The sequence below is a fragment of the Numida meleagris genome, chromosome 6 (assembly GCF_002078875.1).
Source record: "Numida meleagris isolate 19003 breed g44 Domestic line chromosome 6, NumMel1.0, whole genome shotgun sequence".
Taxonomy (NCBI): Eukaryota; Metazoa; Chordata; class Aves; order Galliformes; family Numididae; genus Numida; species Numida meleagris.
In genome coordinates this window covers 52,322,956-52,340,635 of record NC_034414.1, presented here as the reverse complement: position 1 = coordinate 52,340,635, position 17,680 = coordinate 52,322,956, and the positions used below count along the sequence as shown (strand labels likewise).

The following is a 17,680-nucleotide window of genomic DNA, read 5'->3' as shown; positions in this document are numbered from 1 at the left end:
GTATCTTGAGGGTTCCAAGATGCAGTCATGTTACACGTAATAAATAACTCAGTGCTATCTTTTTCATTGCATTTCTTTTCCTTGCTCTAGAATTCCTCTAACCAGACCAATTCGCATTTACATGGGCTCCATATTTGGAGGTTTGCTCCACAGCTGCAACAGTCTGATTTTCTCTGATTCTGGTGAAACTGAGGAGTTAAACAAAAACTGAACTATGCACTCAACTCTTCATTTCAATGAGGCCTCAGCTAGAACAAAATACCCTGGTAGAGCATTGGTATTCAGATTGACATGAGACAAAATGATGCAACTTAGAGAGAGATACAAGAGTCATCAAAAGTCTAGAAATCATTACTAACAAGTAAAGGCTGAATGCGTAGGATCTATTTTCTCGTAGAGAAAAGATTGGAGAGAAACATAACAATAAACTTCAAAAAGAAAACAGAAAAAAAAAAGCTATGAAGAACAGAATAAACTCTTCTCAAGGTATACTAACTGGCAACTGGAATAATGGATTTAACATACAGCAGTGCATATTAATTTTTATTTATTTTAAAAGGCAAGCAAACCTTTCTAAGGGGAAAGGAGGTTAAGAGCTGACTATCAGTAGAACTTGTGAAATCCCAATCATGACAAATTTGTAGGGTGAGATAAGACAAGCATTGGACAAGAATGCCCTGCAGTGAGTGCTGTCCTAGACCAGCCAATTCCTGAAATCCCTCCAACCTTATATCCAGCCTATGGGGAAAAGCAATGGGCAGCTACTTTCCCACCTTTCCCACCCAAACAGCTTAATCAGGCATAAGGCTTTTAATAAAACAAAAGCCAATAGGAGAATTCAGACACAGAAAGGATATTTTGGACAGAGATTAACAGAGTGGGGCTTAAATTAAAAAAGAAAAGAAAAAAATAGCTTTTCTTCAAAAGCTGCTTCTAAAACTAAACTGTTCTTGCAGATGACTGGATCGCACCCAAGCAGGCTCCAACACTCAGTCTAACGCTGTCTATCCTTTAATTTAAAGGTCACTTTTCCAGGTTATTGAGCTTTTTTGTACATTTCTAGATTGCACTTAAGGTCTGTTGCATTATACACAGTTTTACTTCACAGAGGTTAAATGAGGTAGCTCAGTTTTATCATAGGGTAATGCAGTGGTTTGAGGAAACCACATCTATCAGTGAGCATGGTTAAGTAGAAAGAAATTTGGAGCTGGCAGTTAGTGAATTATTTAAAACATGAAAAGAGCAGAAAGGAATGAACAGAGAAATAGAAATACTTCTGCTTCCATACAATGCAGGCCTCTTAACCCAAAAGCTTTCTCATTTTCCTACATTTCTGTGATACGCACAGAATTAAAAAGATACTACAATGCCACGTGCCCTAGCACTGGCCATACTGATCCCCAATGGAGTGGAATTTTAGAGAACAGCATTCACAGAAGCAGTTCCTCAGAGTAGCTGAACAGAATGTTTTTTGTCTACTTTCAAAAGGTAATATCATTAGAGAGTAATACATCAATAAAAATACACAAGATACAAATGGGGGCCCCTCATCGTTGGGACATGCAAGCATTCACAGATTTCCATGTGAGAGAAAAGTATGGGAGGGAGGAATCATATCCCTGAAGACTTCTCTGGAAGGAAATACAGCAGCCTCCCTGCAAAAGCAATGTTATACAATGGCACTCTTAAAGTATTTATCTCTGGTGATCTTGGAGCTCAACCAGCTGACACTACCAAGCAATATTTGGTAGTGTTTATATATAACAGCACATAAGGCATTATGTTACATTCAAAGCTGTCTAGCACCAGCGTCCCCGGTCTTGCAAGATCTGCTGCAATATCTAAGTGAAAAGCATGACTTCTGCTCACAATCCCCTGTTCACTATCATGGGAAAATGGCTTACAAATAAATCTCAGTCAATACCAGTCTGTATATCATTTTGTTCTTAGCAGCATTCTGTAGATGGTCACAAATCTTTAATGAACTTGGTTGTCAATGGGATGTGCACCTCTATAAAGATTTTTCCTTTCTCGCAAGAATTGTTACAATGTTCACCAAATACAGGAATTGTTTAAAACCAATTTTAATGCTTAGAATCCAAGTGCAGTAGTATTTACAAGAGTGTGGCACAGAGGCTACCTTCTGAATGTCCTCCTTCACAGCAAGCTGTTTTGCCACACACCTAACTTGAAGATTAATTCTCCCCATCGCAGTCTATCAGCAACATCTGCTGAGTTGAACACAGCCGTAGAAGTTCAGTGCTAGACTTGAGGGTCAAGTTTGTCTTTGATACAAATCCCATGAAGCCCCCAGAGTTTCTCATATGACAAACCTGGCCTTTTATGTTTTTCTGAAGAGGTCACCAGGTATTTGACAGCCAAACAACATCACCTGCATCCATAAAACTACAATAGTTGCAAAAAACATCTGAGGAAAGGATGTCACCATCTGAGATAAGAAAGCAAATTCCTTGTGACATCTGACAGAACGTCGTTCAAAGCTCTTTTTAAGCTATTCAGTTTCTGAACCATGGCTTAGAATACCATTACCTGATCCTCTCTAATATAAATATGCATACATCTCACATTTTTTCTTTATCCACACACATGTAAACAAAAGTTGTGCATCTGCATTATCACTACTTACTAGACAAGCCTGAGGCAGGAAGCTGTTCACCCTGGAGATACTCCACATGCCCTCGAGGTACTGCTGAGCTTGGATGGTGACTGAACTCAGTGCGCTGCTGAGGCCGCTGGGGGCTACTGTGACTTGAACGCTGGAGTTTGGAAAACTGCCCGTGCCTTGAGACCATCCAAGTCCCTTCTTCCTCTCTGTCCCAGAGAAGAGATTTGGTGATTTTCCAGGTTGTCTGCCCACCTGCCCAGTAATCAGTGGCAGGTCCCGCTGGGAAGAGACTGTGACTACCCTGGGTACCATGCTGGTCACTGCTGTGGCACCAGGTTGGAGGTCGGGCATTTCTGCGTAGCTGGCTTGGTTGAGGGTGTGCATCATCTGGATGGCTTCCTGTTTCAGCTGGTTCAAGTGAGTGGCACAAGTTTCGCATCTGCTCTCTCCTTCATTCCTGTTTTTCTGTAAATAGTCAGGCACTTGAAGCTTGTCAAAAATTAAAGCTGATAATCGTGGGTCCTAGAGAAGGGGGAGTGGGGAGCAGAAAAAGAAAAAAAAGAAACCACATTGAGTCTAAATACAGAAAAAGACAAAGTTCCACCCATGGAAGTACTTTAACTGGTATTTCTCGGGGATTTTTTTTCTGAATACCCTAGAAGACTTGCAGATCACAGCTGACTAATAAACCATAAGCAACTTCATTTGTATGAGACCCAGCATGAAAATTTTCATCAAATTAAACAGTAGAGCTGTGGTGCACTTGATAACTACTCATTCTTCTAATTAACTCTCCTTTGGAGACAGCCAACATGCTCATGTTTTTCATGCTCAGAGCAACATTAGTTGAGATGCTGACCCTACAGCACAGGTATTGTAATGCATTTCAAAGGCATACCACCACTTTTAAACCCGGAAAATAAGACTTCAGATTATTAAAAAAATTAGTGCATGACCTGGTAAACATTTTGTTGTCCTCACCCTCAGAAATGAGTAATCAAGTGGCATAAAAACAGCTTACATGGTAGTGCTCACAACTGGCTCCTCTGCTAGCTAGGCCTATTATTTCTGATCTTTGCAACCCAGATGGCAGCAATATTCCCCTACACAACACTTGCTTTGATGAGAAATAGATTTGAGACTACAGCCATGTGTGAAGGTGTGACAATGTGCACACTAAGAAGCTGATTTAAAAGCAACACCTATTTTGCTCCCCCTCCTCCACCTTGCTAGTTCATTTTAAGGCTGCCCAGAAATCTTAAAACCCAGTTCTGTGTTTCCAGTTCAGAGATAGAGTTACCTATCTCCTGAAACATACCAATGCTTTCCCATCCCCAGCATGCTACTGTAAAGATCAGCCAGGAGATTAAATCCAGCCCTGCTGTAAACCTGCTATCAAGATGAATGCCGTGCAGTAAAACTGACCCAACTTCACACACTCTCCTTGAGCTCTCAAAACAATTAAAATTTTAATGAAATCACAGCCAAAGGTTTATTTGTATAACTATTTTAAGTGAAAATATTTAATTTGCTTGTTCATAATGAGGGCGTGCAACGCTAGTACGTCAGCCATCCTGCGTACGCCAGGGGTATCCCTAGATCAGTACTCCTTCTAAATTTGTATTACTTGATGCCAAATTGCAATTGCTCTCTAGGAAATGAATGCCCTATTAGAAAACTAACTCATTCTGGTTTTAATTACAACACACATCAATAAAACTCTTAAGAAGTCTAGGGACTGGTACTTTGGCTTTGCTCATTATTCTCTTTCAACTTTGCTATTTCCCTTTGCTCCGAATTTATAAAATCCTCAAACACTGCCCAACTTCTCCAGTAGCAGCAGGGAATCTAGCTCGTTCTTAGCTGCTGGATTGCTCCAGCAGTATTTTTTGATCTATCTCATAAAATGCAGTATTGTGTTAATATAAGCCATTGTGTATAGCATCACATCACTCCACAGCCAAAAACCATTAACAAAAGTTACTTTTTCCACAGTAATTTAAATTATTGTTTTTTTACTGAAAGAAAAAATACCTCTCAGGCTAAGGAAAGCTGCTCCTGCTGTTGACTGAACAATACATTGCATTCACACTAGTGAGTGAATTTACAAACTCAAGTCAAAGACAGTGTTTCATCTTTGTCTCTTTTCTCTTTATTGAGGCTTAAAATGCATTTGAAGTTGCTCCATTCACCTATCCTCCTGAGCAAGAAAATTCTTTCCCTTCACGTCTTCCAGAGGTCAATAGCGCTAAATTAACAGATATTAGTTAGGAAAAAAAAATAAAATATTTCAGAAACTTTTTTCTAACCTGGTGGCACTTCAGCAGAAAGTGCTGCTGGTTAGACTGGAAGATATCACAACACAGCCCTGCAAGCATCATTGCGCTTCAGGCAAACCACAGACCATGCCTTATGTCTCCCAAGAAAAACAAACAGCCCACACTCCGCAGAAACCCCTCCAAATGAGAGCCCTCTGAGCACACTCTTGCAGTCACCAACACAGCACTGACTGCACAGCCCCCAAAAACACCAGTACTCAGTGCCATGCCACCAGGTCATGGCCTGGCACCCAAGGAAGCGTAACTAGCAATAGGACTAGAAGCAATGGCCTCAAGCTGTGCTAGGGGAGGTTCAGGTTGGCTATTAGGAAAAATTTCCTCTCCAAAAGAGTGGTCAGATGCTGGAATGGGATGCCCAGGGAGGTGATTGAATCACAAAACATTTAGATGTTGTACAAAGGGGCATGGTTCAGTGGGGAAATACCGATGGTAGGTGGACGGTTGGACTAGATGATCTTGGAGGCCTTTTCCAATCTTGGTGATTCTATGAAGCACCTGAGGCTCCTGCCCACATGAGCCTCATCTGGCAATGCTTACATTGCTATCAGATGTCAAAAGTTTCAAATGAGCAATTAAAGCAAATTACTAGGTGAAGCAGACTTCCCATTTGAAAGAAACAACTTTCTTTTGATGTAAAAAAATTAATGAGCCCCCAATTCTAGCTCCATAAACAGAGTTTACAGTGCAAGGCAGATCAGAGTCAGGCAGTATTGCAGTTACAAGGAAACCAAGTGGATGGCATATTAAAAGGGGGAGGAAATAGATCTATTTAGATTACACAAAACATAGAATCATAGAATCATTAAGGCTGGAAAACACTTCTAAAATCATGTAGTCCAACTGTCCATCTACCATCAATACTGCCCACTAACCATGTCCCTCAGTACTACATCTCCCCATACACCTCCAGGGACAGTGACTCCACCGCCTCCCCGGGCAGCTTGTGCCAGTGCCTCACCACTCTTTCTCAAAAGAAATTTTTCCTAACATTCAACCTGAAAACAAGCCATATAAGCACACTTTATGCCAGAAAACCTTCCAATACATAAAAATGCTATTTCATTTCCAACTGCCAGGACCTTTCAGCCTTGTAGCCCACTCCCTACTGGTGTTGGTAGCCATCCTCCCTCCTCCAGCTCACTCAGGGAGGCCCCAGCTGTGAGGTTAGATTACTTTTATTTTTCCACTCCCTGTGACAAAAACACCTGGCTAATGATTGGGCGTGAAGGGTAGAGGAAATGCAAGTTACTGTTAAAAACATTAAGCGGAACTTAAAAGTTAAGTCAGTCCCATTAAAGAGGTTTTACTACCTGGTGACAACGCCTGGACCTGGGGAGCCTCTGTTTCAGCAGATTGTGCCCTAACGAGTCTGGGTGGAAGTTGCCTTCTCATGTTTTACAGAGGAAGAAAATAAAGCGGAGTGACCAAATGTGTTACAGGAGCAGATGGGGAGCAGTTAAAGTCATCCTCATCATGGCTCTGCTGGCAGGGAGGGGAGCAGACAAAGCAGGCATGCAAGCTGGGGGTAGACACAATACTCAAGCACACAACTGACGAACCGCTCATCCAAATCCACTTTTGTCTGTTGTGCTACAAAGATGACTCACCCTGTTAACTTCTGCTTACAAATTTTCGGGATTCAAGCACTCCAGACTATTAGATGAACAAAGAAAATGGTTCCATTACAGACCACTGCACTGGGGAGCTCAGCAAGCCCCCAGCAAGATAATTACACGTACTTGCGTGAGCAAGTTTTCTGAAACACCTGAATTTATCAGTGTTTTCCAGCAACTGGCTCTTACAGACACGAGTGACCTTATGAGCTCCTAGGAGACTAATCACACATGTGTAACTTGCCCCCACAAGGATGAGCATGCAGACTCGGTCTGAAAGTGCTTCCTAGCTGAACACGGGAAGACTGTAAGTGTGGAAGACCAGGATTGTGTTCCTGCTAGAAATAACAGAGAAATACCCACATAGTTCAATACTGTTGCATTTAGCCTGGAGTTTGCCTTCAGGCTTTGTCTCTGAAAGTAGAGAGTGAGTACAGAAAACACGCTTAGATTTGAAAACACATCCAGTAATTTGTAACAGAAGGAAAAATAAAAATGGTAATTTTAATTCACACAGCCCTCTCTGATGTGAAACTTTACTGCTGCAGTTCCTCCCTGTGAAATCCAGCACACACCAAGCAGGCTTCCAGCAATGTGGCTAACACCAAAGTGCTGACTGTGGGGCACAAACAAAGGCCAGCATCTCACAGTCGTAAAATACTATAGCCTGAGACCACTGTCCTTGAAACTATAGACATACTCAAAGCAACTGTGATGTGTCCAAAGGCCAGTATCTCTGACAATCCCCAGTACAACTTAGGCACCAAAATAATATGCAGGTTTCCAAAAGCATGCAACCCCAAATGACTTTGCTGGAGGTCAATACTTCGAAGCCTGAGACCATCTGAGTGACATGCACTTAAAAATTAAAACTCAAATTCTCTTGAAATTTTACTGTAATCTGCAATTTATCAGTAAATTCCAAAGCATTTAAAGTCTGCACTTAGATTGTTTGTTTAGTCAATAGAGAGTGACAGAAAGCTTTGCAAAAGAGAAATAAGATTACAAACTTTAAATCTTACCTGCAGCTACTCACTTCTAACTCCCAAACTGAGCAACAGGAGAGGATGTAGAAAAGCATCTGGATTCTCACTTAAGAAGTCACTGCAGTAATACCCACCCATCTGTAACCTAATCCTTGCAGTGAGGAACTATCCACGGAGTGTGAACAAACGATGACGAACAAATGATGAAAAGTCAAATTGCCAACAACCACCCTCTGTAATTACCTGTAATTCTGCCTGCTGCTAATTTCTGCAATGCAAGTTTACCTGCAGCAGTATTCTGAATTAAATGAAATCTTGATATAAAGATAATCAAAAAAAGAAAGAAGCATTGAATGGTACACTGAAACACGTCCTTAAACACAGACCTAGGCAGACCACATTTTTAAAAGATGCTTTGGGATAATGGAATGTACTTTCCCAGTGCAAAAGGATCAATGATAATGATTTTTTGTCTTAATTGTCTTTGCCAATTTCTGCCATGCTGCTTACAAATTAGTTTTTATCTTACATGACATTGTGGAATATCCACTAATATGCTCCATATTGACAAATATGTTGAAGGTTGATGCTTGCTTTCCACTATATAGTCACTGACAGAAAAAGAGAAGAAAAAGAGAACACACTAAAGATACCATTCAATGTAATCAAACTAAAAAGCAACTATGCTAATCACTTTTTGTTTTTAAAAAGTTTCCATGTGGCTAATTATCTCAAGAGACTGAAAATATGAGCTCTAATTCTTCAAGTAACCCGGGCTGTAAGATCATTCAGTTACTGACCTATGTTTTATCAGAGTGTAAACAATCAAGGAAAAACAAACACACAAAGCTTTCGCAAGATGGGAATTCACTGCAAATCCCCTCTTCCAGGGGGATGTGGAACTTGCAGTGTAACTTCGGTGTCTGTGGAAACAGCCAGTCCTCTGAATAAGCAGGACAGCAATCAACGTTTCCAAAGCAAAATACACATGAATTAGGAAACAAACAGATGCATTTTAAGGCCAAATTCCATCTCGCCTTTCTACCTGAATGCCTCACTACCTTTAGGCAGAAGATTAATTTAAGTGAATGGACTGTGGTCCTCGCCCTATGCAGTCTGTCAGCAAGACTTTTTCCAATCTCCAGTCCCATTATTCTGCTTCTAACCCCAACCTGCGACAGTGCACACAGACATATCCTCTATTGACTCTGGCCAGCTGAGTCTCAACCCAATTTATTTTCATCTTTGGCAACCCAAAGAGTTTGGGAGAAAATCCATGTATTAGAGCACGTTTTATTTCTGACTTTATAAGCATACTGCATCTCTTTCAAACATCTTCATAAAAAAGGTCAGGCAATACGCTAAAATGTGCTAAAAAACACATGACCCCACACTAAAAATGACTGCAGCGTGTTTAGTTATTCTGAAGCCTCCACTGAACTCTATTTATTTCCATTTCCTGCCCACTTTAATGTACTTCAGTGGCCCGCAGTAAAGTTAAAGCAATAGGTGTCTGTCATAAAGATGAATAGTGCTATTGGAATGCATAATACAGTGGAAAGAGGAAATGAGAGCAATCTGGTTTATTTACATCTCAGACTCCCATCAGCACCTCAGCCTAGCTCCCAGTGGTTTCAGGGGCCTTTCCTGTTATCTTCTGTATAGTTCCCTGCAATGATTCGGCTTTTAACCTCCCAGAACCAGAGGGTATGGGCTGATCTCTGAGATTTGTGTTTGTGAGCCAGCAGAGTATGGGAGCAAACAGCCACACAGCGTGTTCAGTGCAAAGGAAACAAAATAAAGGTAGCACTCGTGATTTAAAACAATTAAAGACACACACAAAACAAAAGACCCCAAAGAGATCTGCTATCATACTTAAATTTAGATCAACACACAGGAACCCGACTACTTCTGAAAAATAGTAATTACCGTATTACAAAATATTACTTTTAATCTCCTTTCTTTACGATCTAATTAAACAGATATTTTACTTGCCTTTGGAAAATGTTTTTCTTAATTTGATTCAATTTTAACATTCCGCATATTCTATAAACTACACATTGAAACTAGTATGTAATTTTGTGCTTATTTTTAACAGTGTATGACTTCATTTAAAAATGATGCTTTTTAATCTGCATGTTTATTGTTGGTTTTAAGTAATCCTTTAATTTTCCCTCTCGGGTCTATGGCTTACTGTAACTTCACAATGCAAATTCAGAACTGATTTTGTTCATATGATAACATGGTATTCTAACATCCATTGTGTTCTTCTTTCCCCCTTTCCTTTTTTTTTTTTAATCTTCATTATTACCATTTTGCACAGCATCAAGTGTTTGAGGAAATAGTTGCATACCCCATCACCACACTACACTTTGGTGTCCTTAAAACATCTTTGTTTTCACCATTACTTACACAGAAACACATTTAGAGAAAATTTAGGAACTTTAAAAAAAATTATAGTTTTTCCTTATGTTTCTTTTTGAAACTGGAGAATAAAACTCTGCCTATGTAAAAAGTCAAAAATTCTTTTCTCTTTAAAAGAAAAAAAAAGCAAAACTATGTGCTTCTGAAAAGTGTTAGAATGATGGCTCTGGAAACTGATGTCCTCTACCGCTACCTACTACACATGCAGTTTGAGTTCAACCAGGCCACTCCAATCATACAGTACCTCTGAATTCCAGTATAGGGATGAAAATCTGAGCAGCACCCACCACAAAGGAAACATGCTGTGTTGTCAGAATGCCTCAGAAACATGATCTCTTGGTATCATTTTACTCAAAACAAAAGGCTGTTTACACTGTCTCATTTATTCAGGCAACAGCCCGTATTTTCAGAATCAGATCACAAAGGCAAGACTTGTGACTTCTTTGCCAATGAACTGGCCAGAGACCAGCAACCCAGCCCACATAGCCCTATGGACTGGGAGAGGAGTAACGCTCTTGATGAGATCTTCAGCACATTTAAATGATTGCAACGACATTTATCTCAGGGGAAGTGTGCCCATTTGCATCAGGCAAACCTTCAGTTGGGGATTTCAGGAATGTCTGGACTCCAGCCTCAATGAACACAACGTTGGCTTTGAAAAACTGAAGCGAGAAAAAATGCTGGGAGCACTCAGGACATCTGTACACGAACCCGACAACTGCTTCAGTCCAACCATCTGAATCCAATTAAAAGCACGCTGAGCAGCAGAAGTTGGGGAGTGGACACATCTTCCAAATGAACATCATTAGCATAATATAGATTTAAAATCAACTATGAAAATCAGTGCTTGGCATTGGATCACACCCTCTTAGCGTTTCTTTCACTTGCTCATTTTATCAATTATTTGTTTGGTAAATGAATACTTGAGGACCATACAGAAATGAGTTAGCTTGCAGAATGGAAGGGCTGCCCATTGTGTATTCCTCCTGGAAGCTACGAATTGCTGGACATAGTGCATAGTTAGCACACCATGCAGTCTGTCTCCAGAAATAAAGTGCATTACACTTATTCTTCATCTTCATTAAAGTGCTTCAGTTTAACTGTTTTGCCAAAAACTGATTTGTTGGCTGAAAAAAAATCGAGTTTACATCTGAGTTTAAGCAACTTTGTAGTAAGTTAGAATTTTCCCTCTTTCTTCTGATTTGGTCGTAAGAAAAAAACAAAATAAAAGGAACTTCCAAGCAGAAATGAATAGAAAGTTAATGACTAAGTGTACTTCTAACTCCTCAGCCTCAAGCAGACCACACACTGCCCTGAAGAGTCTGCTCTACTTCCTTTGCTGATTTGGTGGCATAGGTAGAAGAGCTGCTGTGAGGTGGATAGACTGGGGAGACAGGTGGTGCGTCACATTTATTTTATACACCTTTTAGCAAGGAACTTCAGCAAGTAAGTTCACAAACTTGCCATCGGCTCTGTTGGAAAGCAGGGCTCTGGTGGTTCCCACATCTCTTGACTTGGAGAGAAGCAAGGTCCATGGTTCTTGCTTGGTTTCATTTGAGATGCTAGTGCACAAAAGTAACTGATCCCCTTCTGCTTAACTAGTGTGTTCTACAGCTATACTTTACTTACATGGTTCTCCTATTTCAATGGTTTCTTTAGATGAGAAATTCAGCACTTAGCACCACAACGTTTTGAACCATGAGCCTGAGGCAGTGTCACACCAAGACACTATATAAAAGAAATATAGTAAAACAGGCAGTAGTAAGATAGTGTTGCTCGTTTTGTTGATCCTGCTGTTCTCCAGCAACTCTTACCTGAACATTATCAGATGATCGTTGTCTACAAAACAACTTATTTTCTAATACAAGACTTACAGTGGCTATACTGTATTGTGAACGAGAAACCATGCATCCAGCCTTGTACCTTAAAACAACTAACAGGACCTCTTAAAGGCACTGTACATTTTCCTGGCAACCTAAATGACAAGTCAGAAATTGACTTTTTTAAACTGCTCTCCCCTGTCAGCCCAGCAAATGATGTGAGCAGGAAAACAGTACTGTGATTAATGTCCACCTGTAATCCTTGTGGCAGCAAGGCTGAGAAGCCCCGCAGCGGTCCTGCAAAACCTGCACATTGTACAACCTCTCTCCATCCAAAGAGCTTGTGTAATCAAAGAGGACTAACTCCCTTTGCCCAAGGTCTCTGTACTGCATAGATCAACACAGCCACATCCACAGGCAGACAAAAAGTCACTCTGCCTATGCTCAGGGCATCTTGAAAACCATGTCGATATGGTTTATAAGCTCTGTTACAACACGGGGTATGAACACAGTAAATATGTGGACAGAGCGAGCTTGTATCTGCTTATAACACACATAGATGTAGCCATTCCCACAGATGGCTCGCTAAAATACCCCTGCAAACTCTTTCAGGCTCCTCACAAAAAAAAGCCTTATCTCCTGAGACACAGAAGCAATCAGACACCTGGCAACAACTTTCAACACCCTTCAAGCCAGATCCTATTAAAACCAGCAAGTAAGAGATGAAAGGCTGTAGCTCACCCTACCAGTCACACTTACAGGGCTCTTAAACATTTATGGTATCTAATGTCACTTCTATAGAAATTCCACAAGCGTAGACAATGCTTAACATCACAGGATACATTTATACTTCCATTCAGTTGTTAGTACTACATAAGAGGATGATTTTAGGTTAATTTGTGTTCTGAGACCTTGAAAGATAAGCTTTCTCATCACCTGCTGGAAAAGGCCAAGTACAGAGGAAGAAAAGTTTCTTCTAAGAAGAGAAATTACAGCCCCAGAGCGAGACCTGGGCCCTACAAAAAGCCACGGCAACATTCATACTGAATACAAAGTCAGTACTTCCCTCCCTCTAAGTTCATGCATCTCCATTCCTAACTTCAAATCAACAGTGAAGACTCTTTCACCAATCCACTTCTCCATTTATCATAAAGTATCCATGAAATGCACGTTTGTTGTTGCTGGGAGAAGTGTTAAATTAATGTGCAAAGATCCCCTTCATTTGAAAATTAAGTTTTGTGGCAAAAGATAGTGTTGTATAAAATTTGCAGTAAATCACCAGAAAAACACCATACATGCTACCCAGGGTGATTTATTAGTATTATTATTACAGATGTAAATATACATTTAAAACCAGAAAATTGTGTGTAATCATGCCTTGCCAACATCCTTATGAAATCTGACAGCTAGTCAAACAGCTCTAATCGCAGACAGCACCAAAGCAGTTCTACAGATCCTCAGAGCTGGAGGCCAATGAAGATAACCATCTTGTCTGGCCTCCTGTACATCACAGCCCTGCTAATTTCAGCCAGGAGAGGCAATGACCCTGACAGGCCTATTTAATGAAAATAGGAACTTCAGGATTTTAAGAAACATTCACTTTTATTTCAACCCACAGGTCTTTCAAAGCCACAGTGCTCCTGAACGAATCATATTTTTAAAGTGCTATGAATAAAAACACACAATCAAGCAGACAGCAACAGTACTTAAGGTGATGTAAATCCCAAGCTGATGCACTCTGTTCTTTGCTCTTGTGCTAGCTTACACCACTGAGGCCAGAAACTTCACTCTATATGATCAGCTTGAGAAATCCGAGTGGTTGACTCCAGGTCTCCCAGTTTGTGAGACAGCATCATCCCGAACACTGGCTGCACGCTGGTAATCTTTGGTTTACCCTGCAGCTCTAGTCTCAGACCAATCCATTATGCAGGATGTGCTCAGAAATACGTGTTGTACTTCACAAGGCTGATGCTGTGATTCACAGGAAAAACCTGCACAGAAGGCACAGATTGGGATGTTACTGCTCCAGTTTCAATCAGCAAACACTCACTGAAATAAATTAACATCAGCATCTCGTGGAAGTCTCTGCATGAGGATGTTAGGCAAGATTTGTTCAAGAATGCAATCTCAGGAGCAATTCATCAGGAATCAGAGGTAAGCCAAAAAATACATAAAATGAAAATGGGACCAGCTAGAATAACAAAGCAGCACAGCCAAGGCAGCATCCACACGACAACCAGAGGCATCTCCAGCGTAGTCAGAACAACTGTCCACAGATCTTGCCAATGAGCCAGATGCTGCTGCTGGAAGAAGGCTTGTGTTGACATAAACTCGGAGATGTGAGATGCTTAACACTGAGAGCAATCAATCTTCGCAATTACAATCTGGCTGCCAAGCTTCACTATTATGCCACAGATAGATGAAAACAAACTTCATAAAACACATGACATCAAACTTCCCCCTCCTCCTTACTCCTCTGAAACAAACCAGCAATCTGGGTGTAGCCATAAATGACCTGATGCTTTTCCTGAGTTAACAACAGAACCAGGAAAGAATATCATCGGCTAACAGCTCACTGTGCACACCCTGCCAAAAAGCCAGTGAACTTATCATACTGTATAGGAAATTCCTATCTTCCACACCAATTAGTGACCCAACAGTGATTGATTTTATAATCCCAAACTTTATTTACAAAGTAACTTCCACTGGGACCAACTTTCCATTACCCAGCATGTGGAAAATTGCATACAATCAGTGCACTATGAAAAATCAAGGAAAAATAAGTGCTATTTAAACCCCAACTGTGCCATACCTCCACATTCTTGCTTTCCTATGGGAGATGCACTTTTGACAGTTACTTCCTTTCCCTGCCCTAACATCCTATCTCCACCATACACCGGCTGGGCTCTCAATCAAAACAGAAACAACAACAGGAACTTGCAGTTATTCATTACAATAGGATCAAAACATTTCTAGGCACTAGTGCTGTGCCAAGTCACTGTCCTTGAAGACCCTGCTGCAGTCCACTTCTTCCCTCTCATATTGGACACCGTTACTGAAAGTGGCTCCACTTCAATGTGAGGCACCACGTATTAAAAACCCCAGCTTTTTAACCTGAATCCGCTCAGGAGCAGGTGGCCACATCTCAGAACTGCAGGAGGCAATGAAACCGGCCCGCAGAAAGGTGAGAAAATTAACTGGCCAACAACACAGGCTGATATTTAATTTTAATCAAGCTACCATTAGCTCCAGTCTATAAAACCAGAATTGCACTGCACACTAACTACCAGTGTAATCACAGCAACAGCACCACAATATGATTACTGGACGCTAATTATACCTTATAAAGAGTTAAAGACAATCAACTACATGTAATCAAGATTTATAAGCAGTTTTCCACTGACCTGGAAACAGCTTTGTACATTAATAAGTTAACGTTATTGCCAGAAACAAAGCAAACAGTTACATCTACATGACAAAATACATGAAGCACAAGAGCCAGATGTTGGGTCCTTTCATCAAGGAAGCAATTATTTAATTCCTGGGAAAAGATTTTCTCTCTCTCTTTATTCCATCAATACATTATAGTGCTCATAAAAGATCCAGTCCTAGCTCCAGAGCCTGGCCTGGGTCCAAATGTGCAGCGCTGCACAGGGATAAGAACCAAGGGTCTCCTCTTCCTGCCACACTTCTGGGCAGTAAGAACAGGGCAGCTGGAGACATCCTCAGAACACATCCACACCTCCTCATTCCACACACTGCATCGCAGCCCCCATAGTGGCTGCTAACAGAGACTGCACTGCCTGCTGTGTCTCTCCAGGAAGGCTGGTCCCCCACAGATGAACATTACAGGGATCGCTGGCGAGCTGCCACCACTCTCCATCACAGCTGCTGACCTCCAGCTCAAAGAGGTCCCCCTGGTCGTCAACCTAACAGCTCCTCACTACAAGCACTGCTGAGAGCTGCTTGTCTTCCTTCCCTGAGTCTTTTTTGCCAAACCCTTCTTGCCCACTGTCCTCCCAGCTAACAGCAGCCATCGTCTCTCACAGTCAGACACCCAACAGCCACCGTCAGCAGACACCCAAAAATCCCCTGCTCTGACTCTGGAGCTGAAGGCAGAGCTATCTTGTCTGTCACCAGCCTCCATGCTTGGCTTTACACTGGAGTGCTTACAGAGGCAACAAAGATAAATATTTACACACTGGTCGCATTTGGAGGCCCAGCTGGATCTAGCCCCATTGCGTCAAACTTGCAATTCTAAAACATTTAATGAGTTTACCAAAATCACAAGTTACACAGAGCTCTGCATGACAAGCCAGTCAGCAGTTTTGCAGACTACACTTTGGACAGGGAAGAAGCACGTCCCTCTACAAGGTTATTTTGATTTTGAGGCTGTTGCTAGAAAAAGTAGCCAGATTCAGTGCAAAAATACCAAATGCAAAGTAAGGCACAACAGATAGAACCAGTTAATAAACAGATCCATTAACTAGGAAACTTAACTAGGAAACATTCCTGCAGCATTTAGAACTTTGCAACATATTCCAATGTACACCTGGTTATTGCTGTGACATCTGCTTCAGTTTTATGTATTTGTAAGTTGGACCAAAGAGAAAGATAACTGAGTTTACAGATATGACAAAAATGACAACATGTTACTGTTAACTGCTCATGAAAAATGGCATAAAGAACTCAAATAAAGCAAGTGTACTGCTTGCAATGTTTAAAAGTTATCACATTTTGTAATGAACCATATACAACCAAATGGTGCTTTTCCTAGTGCTGAAGAAGAATGATTTTATTCTGAACTAAGGATCCGTTCATAAAATGAGAGGAAATTCACAGTCAGAACAATCACAGTTGTGCTGAGAACATTTTTAGGCATATGGCAAATTTATAATGGTCATTGGGGATGAAGAGCTAAAATTCTGTTGCAGACTCTGAATTCAAGACATTTCACATAAAACTGTATCTCAGGAAACAATAAATTGCTAACTGTGCAGCATCATAACATTATAGGCAGCATTCAGCATATGTAAATATGACTGGCTCAAACTATGAATTCTATTTTCATTCCAAGGACCCAATTATTTTATAAAGAGTCCAAATAAGACAAAACAGTTGTCTCTGGGCATCATTAAGAGGAAACAAATAAGATGAGATTCTTCTGAACTTTATACAGTCTGAGTTCCCTCAGCATCACAGAGCTACAATATGCGATGCAATGTTCCCAAGTAAATGCCTTGATTACTATTGTAAGTCTGTCATTTAAATAGTTCCTTCCTGTTTAAAATGCAGAAAGCCAAATGTGTTTTCCCACCACTAAGCATTGTGTAAGACTCCTTTCTGTTCCAGCAAGCTGGCTGAAGATGGATGAGCTTCCAAACTGATATCATTTTTAATTATGTGTTTTTCTCTCATTACTAATTTCCTAAACATGTCTCTAATCTTGCAGTGAAATCTGAGTGCAGTAGGTGTATCCACATACATCATGCTCTAGAAAATTAATATGAGATAATGATCAGGACTGCCATCATAACATAACCTGAAACAAGCAAGATACACTAGAGGTGATACACACTCAGACTCTGATCTCAAGTGTTTCTGGAAAGCAGCTATTCATGGATAGCTTCCCTCCCTCCTACATCTTGAAGCCAGAAATGCATTTATTTGGGTACGGGGGAGGCAGAGGCTTCCAGCACACATTACAAAGCAGCCCCTCCTACATGCTTGCTACCAGTTAGTTACAAGCTTGTGATGCCCAGTGTATATTCGCTCCTTCACTCTCTTACCCTAAATATTCTACCCAGAATCACCATTCTCATAAGGGATCAATAATTGCTTGCTCCTCTACAGATGATAAAGACAGGTGGCC

General features: G+C 40.9%; 1 protein-coding gene across 2 annotated transcripts in view; it reads right to left on the bottom strand.

Moving 5' to 3' along the window:
* The window catches only part of KIF26A (kinesin family member 26A), a 99,102-nt gene that overhangs the window by 63,849 nt on the left and 17,573 nt on the right, over positions 1-17,680 (bottom strand). For both annotated transcript variants that reach the window (XM_021402834.1, XM_021402833.1), the window contains exon 3: positions 2,648-3,148. In XM_021402834.1, the coding sequence (XP_021258509.1) occupies positions 2,648-3,148 (501 nt within the window). The remainder of the gene's footprint in view (positions 1-2,647; positions 3,149-17,680) is intronic.